This window comes from Saccostrea cucullata, unplaced genomic scaffold (assembly GCF_032062105.1).
Source record: "Saccostrea cucullata isolate Sc308-1 unplaced genomic scaffold, CSIRO_AGI_Scuc_v1 ctg3556, whole genome shotgun sequence".
Taxonomy (NCBI): domain Eukaryota; kingdom Metazoa; phylum Mollusca; class Bivalvia; order Ostreida; family Ostreidae; genus Saccostrea; species Saccostrea cuccullata.
Genome location: NW_026932898.1, coordinates 1,109 through 22,631, shown reverse-complemented (window position 1 = coordinate 22,631; position 21,523 = coordinate 1,109). Strand labels below are relative to the sequence as shown.

Below are 21,523 nucleotides of genomic sequence, written 5' to 3'. Positions count from 1 at the left end.
ATTTGTTATTTCCCGATCATGACTAAGAGTGACCGGTCGGCAGGGTATGCTTACTCCTTCGTGGCACCTGATCCCCCCCCCCCCCCCCCTCTGATATTTTGGAGGTCTTTGTTTGCTCTGCTCCTATTTTGTATTGTTTATGGATTTTAATCTTGAATATTGTTCGTTATCTCAGTTTTTTTTACGAAGAAAATGAGTTGCTGATGGAAGATTTCTGAATGGGCTTAAAAAATACATACAACCAAATATTAATCATACACTGTATGTGACCTGAATTAAATGCATATGACTCGAAAATATATAAGTATCATAATCCATTTTTTCCCTCATATTAAAAAAAAAAAAACTACGGTCACCGTCAAATTTTTTTTATTCATGTTGGTGTACTTGTTTATTAAAGGTACCCATTGGGTATGGGAGATAATGGGCATGCTTCTGAGGGGAAAAGCCGAGTATTCTACGGTGACTAGGGAACAGGTTTTCGTAGAGGGATTGTCGGACATGAGTCAGATGCAGGGTTATAATGGTGTCATGAGCACCCATGTTCCATTTCAATGGCTGCCAAAACAACATGTGGATAAAGGCAGGAAAATAGTATACGTTGTGCGTAACCCGAAAGATGTCGCTGTGTCTTTGTTTAAATTTCTTTCATCATGTGGATATCTATTACCTGGCCCGAGCTTTGAAAATTTTTTTGACGAACTTTACATTGGACGAAGTAAGAATTTAAGATAATAATTTTCTTAGGCCTTTTCAAATTCTCTTTTTTAAAATAATAATAACGATCTACATAATATTTAAATCTTGAAAAGAAGTCTTTTTTCCATTTATTCAGAGGCGATGTACGGGGGATGGTTTGAGTATAATAAAAAGTTTATCGAAGAAGCCACTGTTCGAAAAGATCAAATATTGATGATACAATACGAGAAACTGCAAAGAGTAAGTAAATATTAAATAAAAAATCCTCTCAAGGTTTAAAAATGTTACACAAAGACAAAAAAAATTCTCCAAAAATCAGTTTAACGTTAGTTTTTATTGATAATGTTTGATACCATGGTACTGATTGTAGAATTTGCGAAATAATGACGTTAAAACGGAACTAATAAAAAAAATTTTGTAAAATAAAATTCAAGGTTTCACACACTTTTTATAAATATTGATTAAATTAATATTTTTAGCACTAAACTACTCTTAACTAACAAACATAAAATGTAAAAAGTTAAAAATTTTTATAAAGATAAATATTTCTAAGATATTTAAAATTGAGCATTTTGTGATCTTTTCTAAGTTTAACAATTGTAAATCAATACGTTTCCTTGACACCATTGTTCCTAAGAATGGTATTCGGTGGGGCAAATGTTTCACGATTTCTAGATATTAATATTCCTACACATAATGTTTAAAAACATTTTTAAAATTTAGATTTCCATTATTTACATGTTTTGAGCATGAACTTGATAGAATAGTACCCGCGAATAAAAAGATAATTTACAGTTTTTAAATAACTCATGTACCTCGTTACTAATTGGAAAAAAGAGAAGAAATATTTGAACCAATAATGATATAAAAAGATTAAATTACTTTTGAAATACAATATTACGATGTCATCGTGAAAAAAATAAAGTTATATTGGCCACTTTGAGCGGTCACCAGGGAATGCTTACCTCTTTTCATAAATTTCCTTTCTTTGGTATTTTTTATTCAAAGGCAATCAGTGCTCACTGCCCATATCCTATTCACTTACTTAATTTCCTTGTATCATTTTCATTTTACCTGTACTCCTAAAAGATCCCCTTTATCACATGTTTTGTTTATTTCGGCGAGCTGAAGTTCACGAAATACACCGGATAACAGATATTTAAAAAAATGAATTTTCATAAGGTGCGTTACTCAGTTTGTTTGCATTGTTGTAACTGAGATACTAAAACTATGTTTGTGTTCATTGTCCGCATATCTTTGCTAAATTCTTTGGGTTAACTACAATTAATGGAAGAGCCAATGCAACGTGAACATCTTTCGCGAGACTTTTCAATTGAAAAACAAGATGTGTGTGTGTGTGAAACACTATGAGCACGCGGCAACAAAGTTCGAAAAAGCTATTTTTAGCATATAGGTCACAGTCAAGGTCACAAGGTCAATGACCTGGATGTCATTTGAAAGAACTTAATTAGTGAAGTATGCAAACCAAATATGAAGTCTCTATCTCCTTTGGTTCAAAAGTAATTGCGAAAGTTCGAAAGAGCTGTTTTTAGCATATAGGTCACAGTCAAAGTAACAAGGCCATTCATCTCTCATGGTTCAAAAGTTATGGTCAAGGTTAAAGTTGACAACAGACAGACAGACACACAGACAAACAGATAAACAGACAAACAGACAGGACAAAAGCAATATACGCCCGGGATCTATCGATCCGGGCGCATAATTAGAAATGAATTGAATTTGATCTTCGCTATAACGATGCACTTTCACCGTATTCCACGTTTGTGATGTCAATATATCAAATTTTTAAGAAAATCATAATTTATCCTTTTGATTCTGCAAATATTTAGCAAGATATCCATGGAATGTATATCTGTCTCTTTGTCTTAGAGAGATGTTTCAGTAAAATTGAGGGATACAATTTAAAAAGTATCTCCAAAGAGAAAGAAATGTTTCCTGAAATGAAAATATGTTAAATAAATTGATATCAAATCTTGTGTTTGGTAAATAAAAAGATGTCATTCTTTGTCCAAGCACGCGTGATATCTTATGCCATTGTAATACTTGTTGACAACTTTATTTCCTTGACACTTAGAATAAGTTTATAAGCTAAAGTTTTGAAACATTTAACCGAGAAATGAAAGTTGTTCGTATAAAACAGCAGGTCTTTATAACGTTCAATTGTTTTATGATCTTTTTGCATGGGCACTTTAAATTTATTATGATGATATCTCCATATATTAATGTCTATCCTGTGTTTCTTGCATACTTCAAAGAACACAGAAGCAGAGATTCGGAGATTGGCTGACTTTTTGGGAGTTAAAGATGAAAACGGACTAGTCAAAGAAGTAACAGAGAAGTGCACCTTTCAAAATCTTCAGCAAGCGGACAAAAGTGTCAGGGAGGACAAAAAGATGGCGGAATTAATGAATGAACTCCAGCTGAATGAAAATCCTACAGTCTACAGAAAAGGTCTCTTTAGTTTTGTCATTATACTAAACATTGACAACTTTTCTTATCCAACCAACGAGCTTGGAAAAGAAAAAAGAAACACGAAGCATTGTTTCAAATAATTAGATAACAATGAAGATTCTTTCTATTTATGATTATTATCTAAATTTGATTCATAATTAGGAAAATTATTCCAAAACCTTTTTGTTTTTTTTCTCGGAATTATTTTTGTTCAATGGGATGCCATCTATCTAATAACAACTAGTATTTTTAATTGTCTAGAGTTAATCAAATTTCACTGCCACACATCAAAATATATGGACATAATGAGTAGTATATAAGAAAAAAGTCCATAAAACAATACAAAATAGGAGCAGAGCATACACGGACCTCCAAAACATCGGAGGTGAGATTATGTGCAATGGAGAAGTTGAGCATACCCTGCCGACCGGTCAAATCCGCCATGAAGCTCCTCTTTTAAATAGAGAATAAAAAAACATTGACTAACTGATTTCATAATGCATGGATCACGTGTGTTTTTGTTGAAAAAGGAATACATGTACATTCTGGTTAAATACGTCTAAATTGTCGAAATAATATCTGATCAAAATTGAGTTTTCCTTCATTTCGAAAAGCTTAAGACATTTTAAAATGCTGTAATACATGTATTTGAAAATTCCTGCAAAAAACAAACAAAATCCTAAGAAACTCAAGTAAGACAATTTTTTCAGATTTCTAAAATAAAAATGTGTCTTTGATTTTCAGGAAAGATTGGAGACTGGAAGAATCACTTCACTGTAGCAATGAATGAAACATTGGACAAAGTATATGCAGAGAAAATGAATGGAGTCGATTATCAAGTAGAATTCGAATAGAACTGGTAGAATTGAAATGGCGTAATTTTCTTTAATCATGTGTTCATATGTTAAACATATAAACATAGTTTTTAGGAAGCCAATACACAGTTGTTTGTGAAAATAATACTGAGTAATGGATGATCACACATTCAAAATGAACATTATGCACGGAACTTACTTCTTTGTCTTTTAGTATATTTTTGATTCACTTGATGTTCGAACATTTTTTCTAATACTAATATGAAAATAAAATAAAATAATGGCGACATTTCATAATTTACAATCTTTTTTTTATACCCTCGCTTGAAAAGCGGGAGGGTACAGTGGACCTTCAGATATCCGGATGCTTCAGTATCCAAACGATTTTTTATCGAAATGGAAATTTTTAGCATTATTTTTGTCTTGTTAAACTCGCAATTCAGGTATTCGGACGCTTCACATATCCGGAAAAATTGACTAGAAACCAAAGCGACCGGAAAAATGAGGCTCCAATGTATATAGTAATCGGTGTGTCCGTCCGTCCGTCTGTCTGTTACGATTTGGGGTACCCATCTCTTATCCGCAACTCCTCCCATATCATGAATGAAATATGATGAAACTTTCAGAAAAAACTTTACTACATATATATTGCCATTATGCACCTCCTATTTTACTTTTTGATTCGACACATTTTTTGGGTTTCCCACAGCAAAACATAAACACTGCCATTATATTCATATTGGAGGCGGGGGTATAATGTAGTGAGCTCATTGCTCACGGTACCTCTATTTTTAAATAAAACCAAGAAATAGTAAAAAAATAAAGCTGTTTTTACAATACATTATGAAAACATGAATAAGTCATTTGACTGAGAAAACACTATAATAAATCAAGGTCTATTATAAGATGTAAAATAACCGAAATATTTTCTTTGGAAAACTACATTATTGTAACAACAAAAATATCGTATAGTTTGACACGGGGAGTGTTGAAGTGTCTTAGCTTTGTACACGTATTGTTAACTTTTTTATCTTTAAACTGGATCATCACATGACTTTCTCTCCAAAAGTTAGGTCAGTACCTTCTGTCCTCATACCTCAGAAATGTACTTGAAATATTTCTTTCGGACTGAAAAAATTTCCAACACTATGCCGTATGGACATTGTCATTTCATCCACAGGGAAAGGCTGTCCCTAGTTTTCAAATCTAAAATTCTTCTCGTTGTCCTCGGAAAGGTGAACTCATTGAAGGGCTATTTGTGTGGTAATAAATCTTTTCGAAAATTCTAACTTTCATTGACAAAATAAAATGATCAGGTAAATTAAAATGTTTGTATAAAAACTGCTGACCTACATGATTTAATTGAAATCGATGACCTGATATTCTTTTATTAATTATCCCTTGGTTTCACCAACATAAACAAGTCCACACAGAGTACATTCTATTCAGTAGACAACATTAGAACATTTGCAGTTCAGATTTTCCCATTTTTGGAATAGAAGATCTATTATCAAATCGTAAACGCCATTTTGATTTTTATTGTTTCAGTCGACTTTAAAGTTTGAATACTCTTCGTTATCCTTCTGTATTCAATAATCCAGAGGTGAAAAAAAGAATTAGATAGATTACATGATCAGTACGTACTGGTCCCTGCTGACAAAGCAGGTAACAACATTGTCTTCGTTTGTAAGGCTCGTTATATTAATTGTGTTTTAGGAGAAGTTGGATTTAAATCTACAAGTGGTTATCCAATTAAACACTCATAGTTCTCTTTCTAAGGAAGATATTCTTCAAAATCATAAGCACTTTTGAATATTTTTAATATTCCAAACAACCAACATGAATTTGAACAACCTTATCTATACTGGATTCCGAAACTTCATAAACATCCTTACGAATAACTCTACATATAAATCAGATGTGGCAGACTCTGTAATGTCATTTATCTCAAGTTCACAGGGATACATCGAGTCAACATACGAATAAAAATAACTATTGTTAAGTGAAAAAAAAATCATCATCGATAAATCTGAATATACAATTTAAGGCCACTTTTCCTCTACTCTTGAAGAAGGGATTATTTTTTTGATTACCGGGAAGTTTACGTACAAAAATACAATATTTAGGTCTTATTATTTATTTTCTGAGTAAATACTCTGATAGACCTAACATACTGTTTTGTTCTTCTTTAATGAAAAAAAAAACAACAACAATAAACCAAGAATAAACTTTTCACAACGTAATCATCGATGGCGTTCTCAGACCCTTACTGACCAAAGAGGAACAACCCTCAAAATGTAGGACATATGTTTGTTTTCCTCCCATTATTCACGGTTTTCCGCATACACAGAATCAGAGACCTGATAAATCAGAGAATGCATTGAATACCGTAGACCTAATACACACAATGTAAGTATAGAAATTGGAAAAGAATTGTAAATACTAGTGGTAGTACTGAAATTATCTGAATTTATGAATATCTCATTGCAACAAATCGTTTGACTTTCTGTCACTGCCAACAATGTCGGTTCGCATTTTCTCGAATCAAAACAAAACCTATCAATGTACGCATAAATATTAATTAATAGATAAAAGAGTTTAATGTTTGATAATGTTACGTTTCACGAAGTGTACCTAGCTGTGAAATTCGGGTTAATTCTTGTTTACAAGTTTGGAATATATGGAATTTGAACCCGATGTTTATAAACTCCGTAAATAATTGTCAATGAACAGTTAACGAAAGAAATGAACAATAATTGATTTAATGACTTTATTAATTTAACATGTATAATTTAATGAGAAAGTGATGTATTTTGTATGTTTTATATGGGTACAACGTTATTAATTTAGTATGTATAATTTTGTTGGTCAAAACCCGCTAACTTATTGATTGTATTGATTGTGACGTAATGGGTATCTGATTGTTTCTTACGTCATCATAACAACTTTTGTCTATATAAACCAGCTGTTTTGGGTTTAGACTTCAGTCGGCTGTGGGGAGCGACTCGTAGCACACAGCCTTCCCTGGTTTGGGGAACGACTCCGTATACTTCGGTTATAAGACGGTACCAAGTCTATGTATACGAAACAATAAAGGGAACCAAGTTTTTAGGAACGTCCTGGATTGACCATCGGTTGGTCACCTTTTTGTTAACCAAATAACGTTGTACCAACCAAGTTACTGTGTACCATTTTGTGTGTTTATAAGTGAACCATTTGATCGTCTTAATAAATGTTATAAACTTTTAACAAGTGTTATACCTAACAAACATTATTTAAAGTGACCAAAAATTGGTCATTACGTCAACCAAAGAAGTAACCAAAAGTTGGACATTACGTCAACCAAAGAAGTGACCAAAAGTTGGTCATTACGTCAACCAAATAAGTGACCAAAAGTTGGTCATTCCATTAACCAATTAAGTGACCAAAAATTGGTTATTAACCATTATATAAACTGTGACCAACAGAACCATCAAATCTCGACCAAGTGACCAGAAAACTAATAGCGGCCCACGAGTTTATTACACGATACCCTCGGTCTCGTTACAATATATTGAAATTAATGTGGACGAATACGGAATTTTCATTTTTTTTTCTTTAGAAACAACGAAATTGAAAGATTGCATACAATATCCTTAGAGGTGTTCACATGATGCATATGTATCCCCACGGCACAGTGCCTTGTTTGAAATAATGACATGTAAGAAAATATAATTATTCCACTCATAGAAAAGTTGAACATACACCATTGTGGGTTTTTTTTTTTTTTTTTTTTTTGGAAAAATAAGATTAAAATTCTACATGTTTTCAACATAAGTTGAATTCATATCCCGGTATCCTGTGATATTGAATGCATAACACACACATATATATATATATATATATATATATATATATATATATATATATATATATATATATATATATATATATATATGGACTAATCACTTGAATGGACATAAGATCCTCGAGTAAATTTTTCTTCAAACATAAAATCCAGTAGCCGATGTTTATTCTGCATTCATGAATTAACAAACTAGTGTGTACCTCAGGGATTTTATGAATTGTGTCTGTACTGTAACAGACGTTTCGTCAAACGTTGCGTCTGCGACGCAAAAAAAGAAAGAAAGAAAAGGAAGTGGGGTGTTTGGAGGGGATATTAAAAATTGCAAAAAAAATCAATTTAAATATACTTTACATTTGAGAACTTTAAAAAATGTAATTAAATATATTTTTAAAGCAAAAGCAATATTCCAATTTGATTACGATACGATTCCCTTACGATTTTGTCAAAAATGTGCATACACACAGTAGATATATGTATTTAAAAAAAACAAAAATAGCGAAAATTTAACGAAAGAAATTTTTTGGGGATGGGTGTGTTGTACATCCTTAAGGAACACAATTAACATTGATACACAAATTATATATTCAAAACATAAAAGAAACGTTGTGTCCTCCTGTGGTCCCCACTGTCTGACTCCCTATTATGTTTTGAAAACGAACTGTTGGTTTCGGAAGACACATTTGTTTATGATTTCGTTGAGAGTCAAGATTTTAGTTCTAATTGTTACCCACAGGTAGAGGACTTCCAATTTGTCGTATGTTCGTGCTCTAGTTAAGATCATATTTGCCTTAAGGTTTTTGATAAAAACTTAATTTTTGGGGACTCCGTGACCTTTTGAAAGATTGGGTGTGTGTGTCAGAGGGCTGAGTTCTATTATGGATGGCAATTTTTTTATTAAGGAGATGGACTAATGCTCACACGCCTAGCGTAATCTATTTAGTTCCTTATGGTGTCACATGGACTCAGCAAACAGTTGTGCGCTGACTATATAACGGTCAAAGATCCTCCTTTCACATAATTCACCATAATTTAAACGGAATATGGGATAAAGAGTATGGATGTTTAACTTATAACATGATTGAATGCTCCTAAAAACTAAAGTTTACTGATACCTATACCAAAATGTATACATGATAATCACTAGTGCGGACTTTCGTCAAACATAAAAACATAGAAGCCTCAAGACGGACTTGTTTACTAAGCTAAGGTCAAAGCACTGCATATATCTGTCAGGCAATTCTTACAACTTGTAAAAAAAAAAGAGTTATTGACGCAACGACCGAGATATAGTATACTGTGTCACGTAAACTCATTCACAGAGGGGATACTGCAGCTTAACGACTAACTGCTATGGATGACACACATGTAACAGAACTTGAATGGCCCAGTTATGGAGAAATGTACCTGCCCAAGCTTGTGTCATTCTTAAAAGACGCGGAACATGCACTGAAATACATCAGGGACATGAAACTAGGAGAAGATGCAATTATTCTGGCAACCTTTCCAAGATCAGGTCTGTAATAACCTCACTTAAGTTGAGTACATTCATATTATTAATTATTAAATACATGAAGTTCATGGATTTAATTACGCTATCATAAAAACACCCCTAAAATATGGAAAAATTATCAAAGTACATTTATGATTTGTATCATAATTTTCTTAACAATGCATTCTTTTAAAAAGGAAATAGGTAATTTTACTTGAAAAAAACATTGGCTGTGGCCTTTAGGTGGCAGAAGATAGTTTTTTTTGCAATCAAAACGTTTGACTCACGGTTTACTTAATATTGAGCTGCTTTAAAAATGTGCATTGAAAAATTTTAAATTCCCTCTACATGTAATAACAGTATGATGTAGTCCCTTGAGAAAATTGAAGCTTTTAGGAATAAAACATGTACAACTTACACAATGAGCCCTAAAGATGGCGCAGGGACAATCTCAAAATTTCATGTGAATCAAGCCTATTTTCACTATTTCGCCGCAGCCGCATCTGCTTCCAGGCCCGTGCGCCTGACCTAAGCTACCACACAAATTGCAGAATAACATTTGTACATACCAATGAACAGCAAGAGATAATGGCTCAACCACCTCGTTTTCAAGCTACAATTCATCCTGTGAACCCACCCCGCTTTTCTGGTGAAATACCGGTAGAGCGAGTTTTGAGCTTAGTTTTGTATTTCTAGTCCATATCCCATATACAGTAGTAGTGACACTAAAGTGTCATATTTCAATAAAATATACAAGGCCACCAGTTCCCTCCAAATGCACCCATAAAATATTCTAGCTATAAAATTACCTATAATATGCATTCACACCTCAGGTTTCTCTATTTTTTCTATTTTTTGACCGGTACTTTATTCGAAACTATCCTCTGCCACCTTTAACTTTCAAAGTTTGTCTTGCAAGTAATAAACCTTGCTTAATTCAAAAAGAACATGCAATTCTGAGTAAAAATATACCAAATATGTCTTGATTCATTGAAAAATAAAAAAGTTATGGCCAAATAAGAGACCTCACCAATTCTAGGTCAACCACCTTAACCCCATATTGTTTCTTACACATAAAACAAATGCAATTCTTACAACTCCAGATGATAAATATACCAGCAAAAAGTGTTAAATGGTAATTTTAATCTATTTCAAATACATTTATATGTAAAAATTCAAATATAAAGGGCACATCTTGGTGAAATGTACTCACATGTATCACATACTCCCCTATTTTTCATGTTCTATGAAATTCCATCTTATCTCTTTTTCACTTGGTTTTATATACCTATAACTTCTTTGCAAAGTTAAAACCCCTTTCAACTTTCAAGATATTTATCATGATATGCAAAAAATCCTCTTGCATCATATGCTTAAGAAAAAGTGTCCAGGAAATGGCTGTTCAACACCCTACCCCTGCAGCCATTTCTTCAGTGTAATGAAAATGCACTGTAAAAATTTGTTTGTCCTAGCTGAATTCTTTCTAAGTGTCTGGTATTCACTTTTAACAGTTATGAGTAATCAAATACATACATTTCATTCTCCTGAATACTAAAAGAGATTATTCTGTCCATCCTGGGCAATTGTGGGCAGATTATATGGGCCTAGCAGAATTCAATAATTACATGAGAATGCACATTTTATTGATATTACTTCATTAAATATGCAATATAAACTCTTTTTTTTTGCTATTATTCAAAGAAAAATAGTCATTTTATAGCAAACCATTGAAAAATTTAGATTCTGTCACATTTAAATAAAGATAAATTTAAAAATTGAAAAGGGGGGGGGGGCATATTTCATGAAAATATCAATAACAGAATATGTTAAATTTAGAAAAATAAAGCAAAAAAAGTTTTTTCTGGTACTATATATGGTTAGGTTTAGTGACATTTAGGTATGCTGACTGATTTTTATTTTCAAAATAATTATATTTAGTAAATTAGGTTGAAAAAATGGCAAATATATGTAATTTCAGTGATATCGCACTAATTAATACACTTAAATTTTAATTAGATTTAATTAATTAAAGCAAGACATGATTTTAATTATGCAACAATACCCAAAGTATCAAATTCAAACAATTAATTTATTCTCTGGCAAAAAATGTCTGAATCTTATATGATTTATTATGCTGATGGTTCAAAGTCTTTAAAAATGTATGTTGGAAAAGAGTAACCCCCCTTGCTTTTTAGTGAATATACCTAACTGTACAGATTTTAAATAACAGAAACAAAGTATTTTTTTAAATTGACTTACATAAATAAACCCTTTTGTATAAAAATCAGACTAAAATTCACATTTCTAAAAATTGATGCATTCTTGAAGGTGGCAGAAGATAGTTTTTTTTTGCAATCAAAACGTACAACTTACGTACAACATGTACAACTTACACAATGAGCCCTAAAGATGGCGCAGGGACAATCTCAAAATTTCATGTGAATCAAGCCTATTTTCACTATTTCGCCGCAGCCGCATCTGCTTCCAGGCCCGTGCGCCTGACCTAAGCTACCACACAAATTGCAGAATAACATTTGTACATACCAATGAACAGCAAGAGATTATGGCTCAACCACCTCGTTTTCAAGCTACAATTCATCCTGTGAACCCACCCTGCTTTTCTGGTGAAATACTGGTAGAGCGAGTTTTGACCTTAGTTTCGTATTTCTAGTCCATATCCCATATACAGTAGTAGTGACACTAAAGTGTCATATTTCAATAAAATATACAAGGCCACCAGTTCCCTCCAAGTGCACCCATAAAATATTCTAGCTATAAAATTACCTATTATATGCATTCACACCTCAGGTTTCTCTATTTTTTCTATTTTTTGACCGGTACTTTATTCGAAACTATCCTCTGCCACCTAAACTCGACATCTAGATATATCGACGAAATATTGTTAATTAACAACGGTTGTTTCCATTCTTGTGTCGATTAGATATATCCTGGTGAGTTTGATATAAAAGATACCACAGAGTCTGACACATCTGTTTCATATTGGGATATTTTACTCGAAAAAGACGTTAATGAAAATTCAACAACCCTGATAAACCCAATGACTTTAACTTTTCAATCGTCAACTTCCTAACTTATGTAATGGATATATGCCGAATGCTGTTCTATATGAAAAATTATCAGACTGTTTGCGGCCCGTTAGGGCCGAAAACTGTCTGATAATTTTACATATAGAACAGTATTCGGCATATATCTTTCTTAAAACTGTCCAGAAGTTACCTGGAGGAGTCCGATAATAACACAATAGGAGTTCAGGCATCCATTGTTTCCTTCCCGTCTAATAAGTAGGTAAAAGGAATGAGGCAATAGAAACAGTGAGTGAACTCTTTCATTTCATTCATTCAATGACAGTCGTTTAGCTAAGCGGGACAGGTGTCCGGTGGTGAAGGATTTTTTTTTTTATTATTTTGGAACATTTTTATTTATTATGTGCATAAATTGACATTGACACAGACATAATTTTGGGTAATATTATTACTATCACCATGGAAAGTGAAAATATATGCGGATTTTTATCCTGAAGTTTTAGTTTATATAATGGAAATTCTCGGGTTTTAAAAGTGCGGCCACGGGGAAGTAAAGCTAAAGTTATCAAAATTTTCCTAAAAAAATGGATTTAAATTCGCTTATTCAAAGTGTTGTATCAAAAACACTTTAAAAAGTGGAAAGTATTAATTTTGAAGAAGGATTAAACTCGATTTTTTCTCTCATGGATTTGCTATTTTGTAGCAACTTAGTTTTCTTGCGTTTGCTTTCTCTGAAATTTTCCTAACATATTTTTTGTTTCTGGACATATTTAACCTCTATTTCACTCGTTTTCTTGTTTTTAAATACCGTCCGATTGTGTTATCACTACCGCACTAATATATTATCGGACTGGTAATTATTATCGGACGACTACAGGTAAATTTTTAGACTGCAAGAACAAAGGCATGACGTCACAGCAATGTTTTCATTAGCAATATACCTTCATCACCCGCATGCGGAGTTTATATCTTTTACTGGATTCGATGAACAAGAGCATGCTTTACGAATGTACAATTTCTTAAACAATGTAAATTTTTCACTAACAAGGATATCAGCAGCCTCGTTTAAAGTCATCATTTCGTGAGTTCTTTGATCGATACAATGACTTTGTCAGCAAGTATAATTTATCATTTAGTCGAATGCTTACTGACGTTTTCCATACCAACTGTTAATGCGTTATTTACACACTGAATTGATTACAGAGGAGTGACCGACCGGCAATGGATACTCGCATCTCCATGGCTGATCCCACCTCTGATATTTTGGAGATTCTTGTTTGCTCTGCTCCTATTTTGTAGTGTGTTTTATGGTTTTTTGATCTTGAATACTGATCGTTATATCCATATATTTCACTAAGAAAAGGAGATGCTCAATAGAATGTCAAAATGAGCTGAACAACATACAACCAAATATTTATCATATTTGATCTGAATTTAAAGCATATGAATCGAGAGTATGTAAATAGAAGACGTCACTTAATTTTTCTTTAAATTCAAATCCTCTGAGGCAGATGAGATGAGGGGATTTCAACAACCATATTTTAAAGACGGCATTTCGTAAATTTGATGGTCGATATAATTACCTTTTTAGCAAATATAAATTAATCAATAATTGTGTCGAATTTTGGCTGATTTGTTTCATACCAAATGTTAGGCCTTAATTTTATACTGTATTTAACTACAGAATTTCCAACCTTTTGCATATATCATAATCCATACTACTTTCTCGTCACATGTTAATTTAAAAAACTACCGTCACTGTAAAAATTCTTATTCATGTTTGTGTACTTGTTTATTGAAGGAACTCACTGGGTATGGGAGATAATGGGCATGCTTCTGAGGGGAAAAGCCGAGTATTCTACGGTGACTAGGGAACAGGTTTTCGTAGAGGGGTTATCAGACATGAGTCAGATGCAGGGTTATAATGGTGTCATGAGCACCCATGTTCCTTTTCAATGGCTCCCAAAACAACATGTGGATAAAGGCGGGAAAATAGTATACGTTGTACGTAACTCGAAAGATGTTGCTGTGTCTTTGTTTAAATTTCTTTCTTCTTGTGGATTTTTACCTGGGATGAGTTTTGAGAATTTTTTGGACGAACTTTATATTGGACGAAGTAAGAATTTTAAATAATAGTATTTTTATGGCATTTTTAATTTTTTTTTCAAATATTTCAACCTACATAATATTTAAATCTTGGAAAGATTTTTTCCCTTTTTATTTAGAGGCGATGTACGGGGGATGGTTTGAGTATAATAAAAAGTTTATCGAAGAAGCGACTGTTCGAAAAGATCAAATATTGATGATACAATACGAGAAACTACAAAGAGTAAGTAAATATTATGTAAAAAATGCTCTTAGAGTTTAAAAATGGTACACAAGGACAAATCAATAATCCAAAATATCAGTTTTATTTTTGCATTAACTATACTTAACCTTAACTTAGTTTTCATTGCGTTGGAAACGGAAGACATTAATAATCTTAATCATCAGAATTAGTAGAAATTAATATTTTTAGCACTAAACCACTACTTTAGTAGAAAAGAAAAATTGTAAAAAGGGGATATTTTTTATAAAGATAAATACTTTTTAAGATCTTTAAAATTGAACATTTTGTGATGACTTTTGTAAGTTTTACAACGGTAGATGCCTACGTTTCCTTGACATCTTAGTCCGTAAGAATGTCATTCCTTGGGGCAAATGTTTAACGATTACTGGATATTAAAATGGCTTCATATAATGTTTAAAATCATTTCAAGTATTAGATTTCCGTTATTTAATTGTTTTGAGCAAAAACGCGAAAATATAGTAGCCGCGAATAAAAAGATGATTCATATGTAAGTATTTGAAAAAAAAAAAGAGAACAAGTATTTTAACCAATTAAGTATGTGGGATATAAAAAGAATATTAATTATTTTTGAAACACAATATTACGATGTCATCATTGAAAAAATTAGACATGTAGGCGAGTGTAAGCGGTCAATAGTGAATGCTTACCTCTTTAGATTCTTGATCCAACTTTTGGAATTCCCGAGATCTATGTTTAATGCTCTATTCACTAATTTCCTTCTTTTTGGTATTTTTTATCTAAAGTCAATCAGTGCCCCTGCATTGCCCATATCCTATTTACTCAATAGTAATTCGAACAATAAAAAGATATAAATAACTTAATACTATTTGATATAAAATAATGTATTGAGGAAGATCTGTTTAATCATTTAGAAAATTTTTTTTTTCATAATATGTTATAAAAAAAATTAATGTATTAATGTTTTATATTGTGTCTATCTTTACCTAAGTTAATTACCTTGTATCATTTTTATTTTACCTGTACTCCTCAAAGAACCCCTTTATCATAGTTTGCAGCTAACTGTAAAGTTTCACGTTACGTCATGATCTTTTTCGTCCGATGCGTCCAGCGTAAACAAATTACGTGATTGGTCAACTCAAATTATCAACATTGACACGGAAATAATCTGTTGCACGAGCAACCTATCAGGGATAAGAAGAAAGTTCCAGTCGTAAATCTTGCAGTTAGGAGGCGTGTACAATTTATCTTGAGCGCAGCTGTTAACTAGATCGTGACGTAACGTGAAACTTTATAGTTAGCTGGAAACTATAATATCAAATTTTTTGTTTATTCTGAAGTTGAAGGAATACACCGGATAACAGATATTTAAGAAATGAATTTTCATAACGTCCGTTACTCAGTTTGTTTGCATACGTTATTGTAATTGTGATACTACAAATTATGTTTGTATTCTTGACTACCTGATTTGTCTGCAAATCTTTGCTGAATTCTTTGGGTTAGCTAATTAATGGAAGAGCCAACGCAATATCTTCACGAGACTTTTCAATTTGAAAATGTGAATTGAATTAAATTTGATGTTGTACTTTCACAGTATTCCACGTTTGTCGTGTCAATATATCAAATTTAAAATTCATATTTTGACCTTTTGATTCTGTTAATTTGCAATCAATTTTTAAGTAAAATACCCCCAATGGAATGTAAATCTCTTTGTCTTAGAGAGACGTTCCAGTAGAACAGAGAGAAACAATTTACAGTGTATCTCCAAAGAGAAAGAGATGTCTCCTGTGATGAAAATATGTGATGAATTGATATGAAATATTTGTGTTCCGTAAATAATCTTATATTTTATGCCATGGTAAAACTTGTTCACAGCCTTATTTCCTTGAAACTTAGATTAAGTTTATAAGTTAAAGTTTTGAAACAATTTAAATGAGAAATGAGAGTTGTTCGTTTAAAACACAATGTAAAAGCAGCAGTTCTATATAACATTCAATTGTTTTATGATCTTTTCCAAGGGCATTCTAATTTCGTGATGTTGATATCTCCTCATATTAATGTCTATGCTGTGTTGCTTGTATACTTCAAAGAACACAGAAGCAGAGATTCGGAGATTGGCTGACTTTTTGGGAGTTAAAGATGAAAACGGACTAGTCAAAGAGATAACAGAGAAGTGCACCTTTCAAAATCTTCAGCAAGCGGACAAAAGTGTCAGGGAGGATCAAAAGATGGCGGAATTAATGAATGAACTCCAGGTGAAAGAAACTCCTACAGTCTACAGAAAAGGTCTCTTTGTTGTTCTTTTTTTAAACATAAATGACTCTTCTTTTATACGACTTACGTGGTTTTGAAAGCAAAAAATAATGAAAGTAAAATGAAGTATTGTTAAAACTATTTACAAAACAATGGAGAAAGAGAGCATTCTCTGCCGACCGGTAACACCCGCCATGATGCTCCTGTTGAATTGAGAATAAATATAACCATTGACTAACTGCTTTTATAATGCATACATCATGTTTGTTTCGAAAAAGGATTTACATTCTGGTTAAATACATCTAACTAGGCGAAACAGTTTCTGTTCCAAATCAATTTTTCCTTCATCTCAAAAACATTTTAAGGCTTTTTAAAATGCTTTTATAATCGAAATTTTGTTATGAACTCCTGCAAAATAAAATCAAACAAACAAACAAATCCCTAAGAAGTTCAAGAAACACCAAATTTTTAGATTTTTAAAATAAAGATATACCTTTGATTTTCAGGAAAGATAGGAGACTGGAAGAATCACTTCACTGTAGCAATGAATGAAACATTGGACAAAGTATATGCAGAGAAAATGAATGGAGTCGTTTATCAAGTAGAATTTGAATAGAACTGGTAGAATTGAAATGGATAATGGCCGTTTATTATATTCATAAATTAACATACAGACAGAGTTGTAAAAAAACCCAATTCGCATGGATGTTCTTACATTCCAGTTATGCATGGAACGTACTTCTATAGGTCTTTTAGTATTTTAAAAAAATAATTTTGATGTTCTAACCTTTATTTTAGTAATAATATGAAATAAATGATATATTAGGACATTTCTAAATTTACAATCTTTTTAAAAGCAATCAGGAAATGGTCAGAAAATAAAAACATGAATTCGTCATTTAACTAAGAAAAAAAACTTTTATAAATCAAGGTGTATTTTAAGACGTAAAATAGCTGTTAACCAATTTATTTTCTTGATAAATTACATATTAATTTGTAAAAAAAAAAATATATCGTATAGTTTGACACGGAGTATCTTAGCTTTGTACACATATTGTTGAAGTTTATTATCTTTAAGCCAGAACATCACATGACTTTCTCTCCCAAATCTAGGTCAGTGCTCTCGATAACTGAAATATACCCCCCCACCCCCCACCCCCAAAAAAGAAGCAAATTCGGAGCAATATCAATCATTTTAAATTTTTTTTAATTCACAGCAAATTCGGCCTGAAAAGAAAGCAAAAAAAAATTATAAATATTTCAACCTGGTGTCATAACACATTAACAACGGATGTTTTCCCGTACTGTCGCTTTCTGGCTTTGAGAATACTATGTTAAAATAAATAATTACTCCAGAAAATGGTTATAGTATTTATTTATATATGAAATACATAAAGAGCTGCTACATTACGTTTATAATGAATACCAACCACATTTTTGATGTACGATATTATCTAGTTTACGACCTCATTAAGGTATAATTTAATTAGGATATTTTAATTAATGTCATTAAAATTTTTCGTATTCATCACTCTATGCTTTTTTGCACACATAGTATATGCAATAAGGTGTCAAATTAACAGTATAAAGTATTTTTCATACATAGCTTTTTGAACGTAAGTCCGTTGATTGTTTACATCGAGATAACAATATTTATGTGATAAAAATCCTTCGTTTTGCTACAATGGATGTAGTTTTGTATGCAAACTTCCTCAGCCTTTTCAAGACGCACGTAGTACTTTTCACTTACAGAAAACGAGGGTCAAAACACGTTTTGTTTCTTGTAATGAAGTAAATCCGAGAAAATAAATAATTAAAGGTTGTTTCAGTTCTGGATTCTCCATTCAATTGGAATTACACGATATATCTAAAATTAAAAAAAATATTTAAAGCATTTCTGACCAATTATCGTTCGTATCATTTTTTTTTATTTTAAATGCACCTAGAGGATTGAGTTAGCATAAAAGGAGTCAAATTGGTGTTGTTATTAATGATAACTTACTCACAAAATATGGTTCTCGGATTACCGTAGGAATTCAAACGAAGGTGCCTGAAATGATGGAATACGGCCATTAGCAAAAGTCGTGTCTGGGACGTCGACGTCAAATACTTCATCCATGTACTCCCTATTGGCTTTCTCCCTCATTCGGCATAAAGCCTCTTCTCGTTTCTTGTTCCCCTGAGAGTGCTGGGATGCTTTCATTTGTTTTTATTGCGTTGAGGTAGGGTGTCAAATTGTGACGTCTTTGTTGTTTTTGTTGTTGTCTATTAGTATTTGGAAGACGAAGATGGATGAGTTCTTTTTTTGTTGTAACCGGTTGAGGTGCGGGAGGATCATGATTATTATTTGCATTCATGGCGTCGGAAACTAGCCACGTTGCAATCATTCGGTACACATTTTTCAGTTTTGGGTTATTGTTTGGCAATCCTGGGTATGGCGGCACGGATGGAAGAGGAAATGGAAGTGCTTGTGGGGTTGAAGAAGGACCATTTTGTCCACTAAAAAGTTAAATAAGCTCTGCTGTACGGGAGCTGGAGGAGCCGGAGTGGTTGGAGCAGGCGTTTATGATGTCATTGGTTTGAAACCTAGAAATTAATAAGTCCTAGTCTTGGTTTGGATTGAACACTCTTAAGTAACTGTATCGATATATTTTTGGAAAGTGCATGTGTAGGTGGCCGAAACTGCTGCACTGGACTGTTCTTGAACTTGTTTTAAAAGTTTTGGAGGTTAAACTATTTCTGCAGGATAATTTTGTTGAGAGGCGTTTTCTTACCCAAGTTTAATTGTTGCAACAGCTTCAATGGATGGGGATAATGATGCAGCAGGATCTGTTTGTTAGTTTCTCGATAATGCTGTTAGTTTTTGGCTTCGGAGGCTCAAAAGCAGGTAGCAGAGCTTTAAACTTCTTTGACTTTGATTTGCTTTTTGTGCTTCTATATAACTTAGAAGAGAAGACCAGGTAAAAGAAGTAGACAGAATCTCGGCCTATGTCCATGAATTCGCTGAAAGTCAAGATTTGAATTTTATTTGTACATGTAACCCTCAAAGTCTTCCAATTTGTCATATTTGCGTGCTCTAGTTATGGTCATATTTTCCTTAAGGTATTCTGACATAAATTTAATTTATCGGCACTCTATGACCTTAGGGAGGTGTGGGGGGGGGGAGGTGCCAGAGAGACAGTGCTATTGTTGTATGTCGATTTGTTCGATCAACAAACCATCATCTCTTAATTCATTGAAAGTGAAAATGAAGGATAATTGGCATTTTTAAATGTCCTTATGTGCTAAATATTGTGGAATTAATTCTTATTATCACATTGCATATCAGCATATTCAGCCTTTAAACTTTACCCTTAACCACAACTTTTGAAGTTGGACTAGAATTTCATATTTCACAGGTGTTTTCCTTGTGACAAGATCTTTCTTGGGATACCTCGTGGGAGTCGTGGCATAAGCTGTCATGTAAGGGGGAATCAGTGTTTCACAATTAATCTTGTTCGCAGTTTTGTTAAAATGTATTCATATTCTAATCATACATGACATACTGTGTGAAGTCTGCCAGTATAAAACTATAGATTTGTGAGCCCATGTGGGGGTATATAATAAATCAGTATACCAGCTCTCCTGCAGAGTGGGGATATAAAAAGGGAAGAAACTGCTTCTTTTCATAATACTGCCTTTATAGAAAAGAAATAAACATGACATTGGAATGTATGCTCCACTTAAACAGTGACATTTTTGAAAATACAAGAAATCAATTTATAATCAATTTAGAATACACATATTATCTAAGGAAAATAGATGCTCTGCTTAAAAAAAATTCTTCTAAAATTTGTACCTTCATATTCTCTCATTTGATGTCAGCTTTGTCTCCTCGAATTCACATTTCTTTATGTCCTTTTGTGTTAGTTTGAAAAGTAGCTCAGCCTTGCAATTTGCTGTGGATTTTAGTAATGATCTTTAGAAAACCCTCTCTATATCCACCTTGCACCAGTGACAACTTTTCTGTTCTTTTTCGTACTTTCTATTTTTCATGTAAAAATTACTTCCTGTCCACTGATTTTTTTTTTTGGGGGGGGGGGGCTGTGTGTCCTCTGCTCTGGTCATTAGTCATATAGTTCTTTTCATTCATTGAAGTTTCAGTGAGAAAAAAAATTAGCTGAATCCAAGACATCGCGTGGCCACGTCATTTTGATATTTAGGTAGAAATGGTATTAATACCATTTTTTCAATCTTATCCCCCTTACTGCGCATAAAGAAATCAAATTCAATCAAACAAAATTCACGGTCAACTTACATGTAAATCTTCGAAAAGTAGAAGCAAATTCGGTCTTCTTAAGTCGGAGATTTACATAAAAAATTCTTTTTAATCTAAAATTATTGATAAGAATACATAGGTAAATAAATCTTTTTAATTTAAAATAATTGATAGGTCATACATAGGTACGTATGTACTTCCAGAAACACCCATTCATTTTTTAAGTATTTTTTCAGTCAACGAAATAATAAAAATAATTATTTGATCCTTATATTAAGGTATTAAATCTTTTTTCGTTTTGAAAATATTCATTCTTAAATATTTTGAACCATTTTGCG

At 32.5% G+C, this 21,523-nt stretch overlaps 2 protein-coding genes across 2 annotated transcripts; both read left to right on the top strand.

The window, feature by feature from the left end:
• Positions 1 to 404: 404 nt before the first annotated feature.
• LOC134236418 (sulfotransferase 1E1-like) lies at positions 405 to 4,233 on the top strand. Its single transcript, XM_062718585.1, has 4 exons — positions 405 to 718; positions 836 to 939; positions 2,976 to 3,171; positions 3,916 to 4,233. Exons 1-4 carry the CDS (start codon positions 424 to 426, stop codon positions 4,023 to 4,025), a joined length of 705 nt encoding a protein of 234 aa, XP_062574569.1. The 5' UTR covers positions 405 to 423; the 3' UTR covers positions 4,026 to 4,233.
• A 4,893-nt stretch (positions 4,234 to 9,126) lies between these two features.
• LOC134236420 (sulfotransferase 1E1-like) lies at positions 9,127 to 17,543 on the top strand. Its single transcript, XM_062718588.1, has 5 exons — positions 9,127 to 9,346; positions 14,168 to 14,482; positions 14,592 to 14,695; positions 16,765 to 16,960; positions 17,434 to 17,543. Exons 1-5 carry the CDS (start codon positions 9,184 to 9,186, stop codon positions 17,541 to 17,543), a joined length of 888 nt encoding a protein of 295 aa, XP_062574572.1. The 5' UTR covers positions 9,127 to 9,183.
• The last annotated feature ends 3,980 nt before the right edge of the window (positions 17,544 to 21,523 follow it).

Bases quoted from the DNA above. Each gene is read 5' to 3' on its own strand.
- LOC134236418 (XM_062718585.1), top strand. From the start codon at position 424: ATGGGCATGCTTCTGAGGGGAAAAGCCGAGTATTCTACGGTGACTAGG. The intron at 719-835 runs GTAAGAATTTAA...CCATTTATTCAG, and splicing joins CGAACTTTACATTGGACGAA to AGGCGATGTACGGGGGATGG. The intron at 3,172-3,915 runs GTCTCTTTAGTT...TTTGATTTTCAG, and splicing joins TCCTACAGTCTACAGAAAAG to GAAAGATTGGAGACTGGAAG.
- LOC134236420 (XM_062718588.1), top strand. From the start codon at position 9,184: ATGGATGACACACATGTAACAGAACTTGAATGGCCCAGTTATGGAGAA. The intron at 9,347-14,167 runs GTCTGTAATAAC...TGTTTATTGAAG, and splicing joins GGCAACCTTTCCAAGATCAG to GAACTCACTGGGTATGGGAG. The intron at 16,961-17,433 runs GTCTCTTTGTTG...TTTGATTTTCAG, and splicing joins TCCTACAGTCTACAGAAAAG to GAAAGATAGGAGACTGGAAG.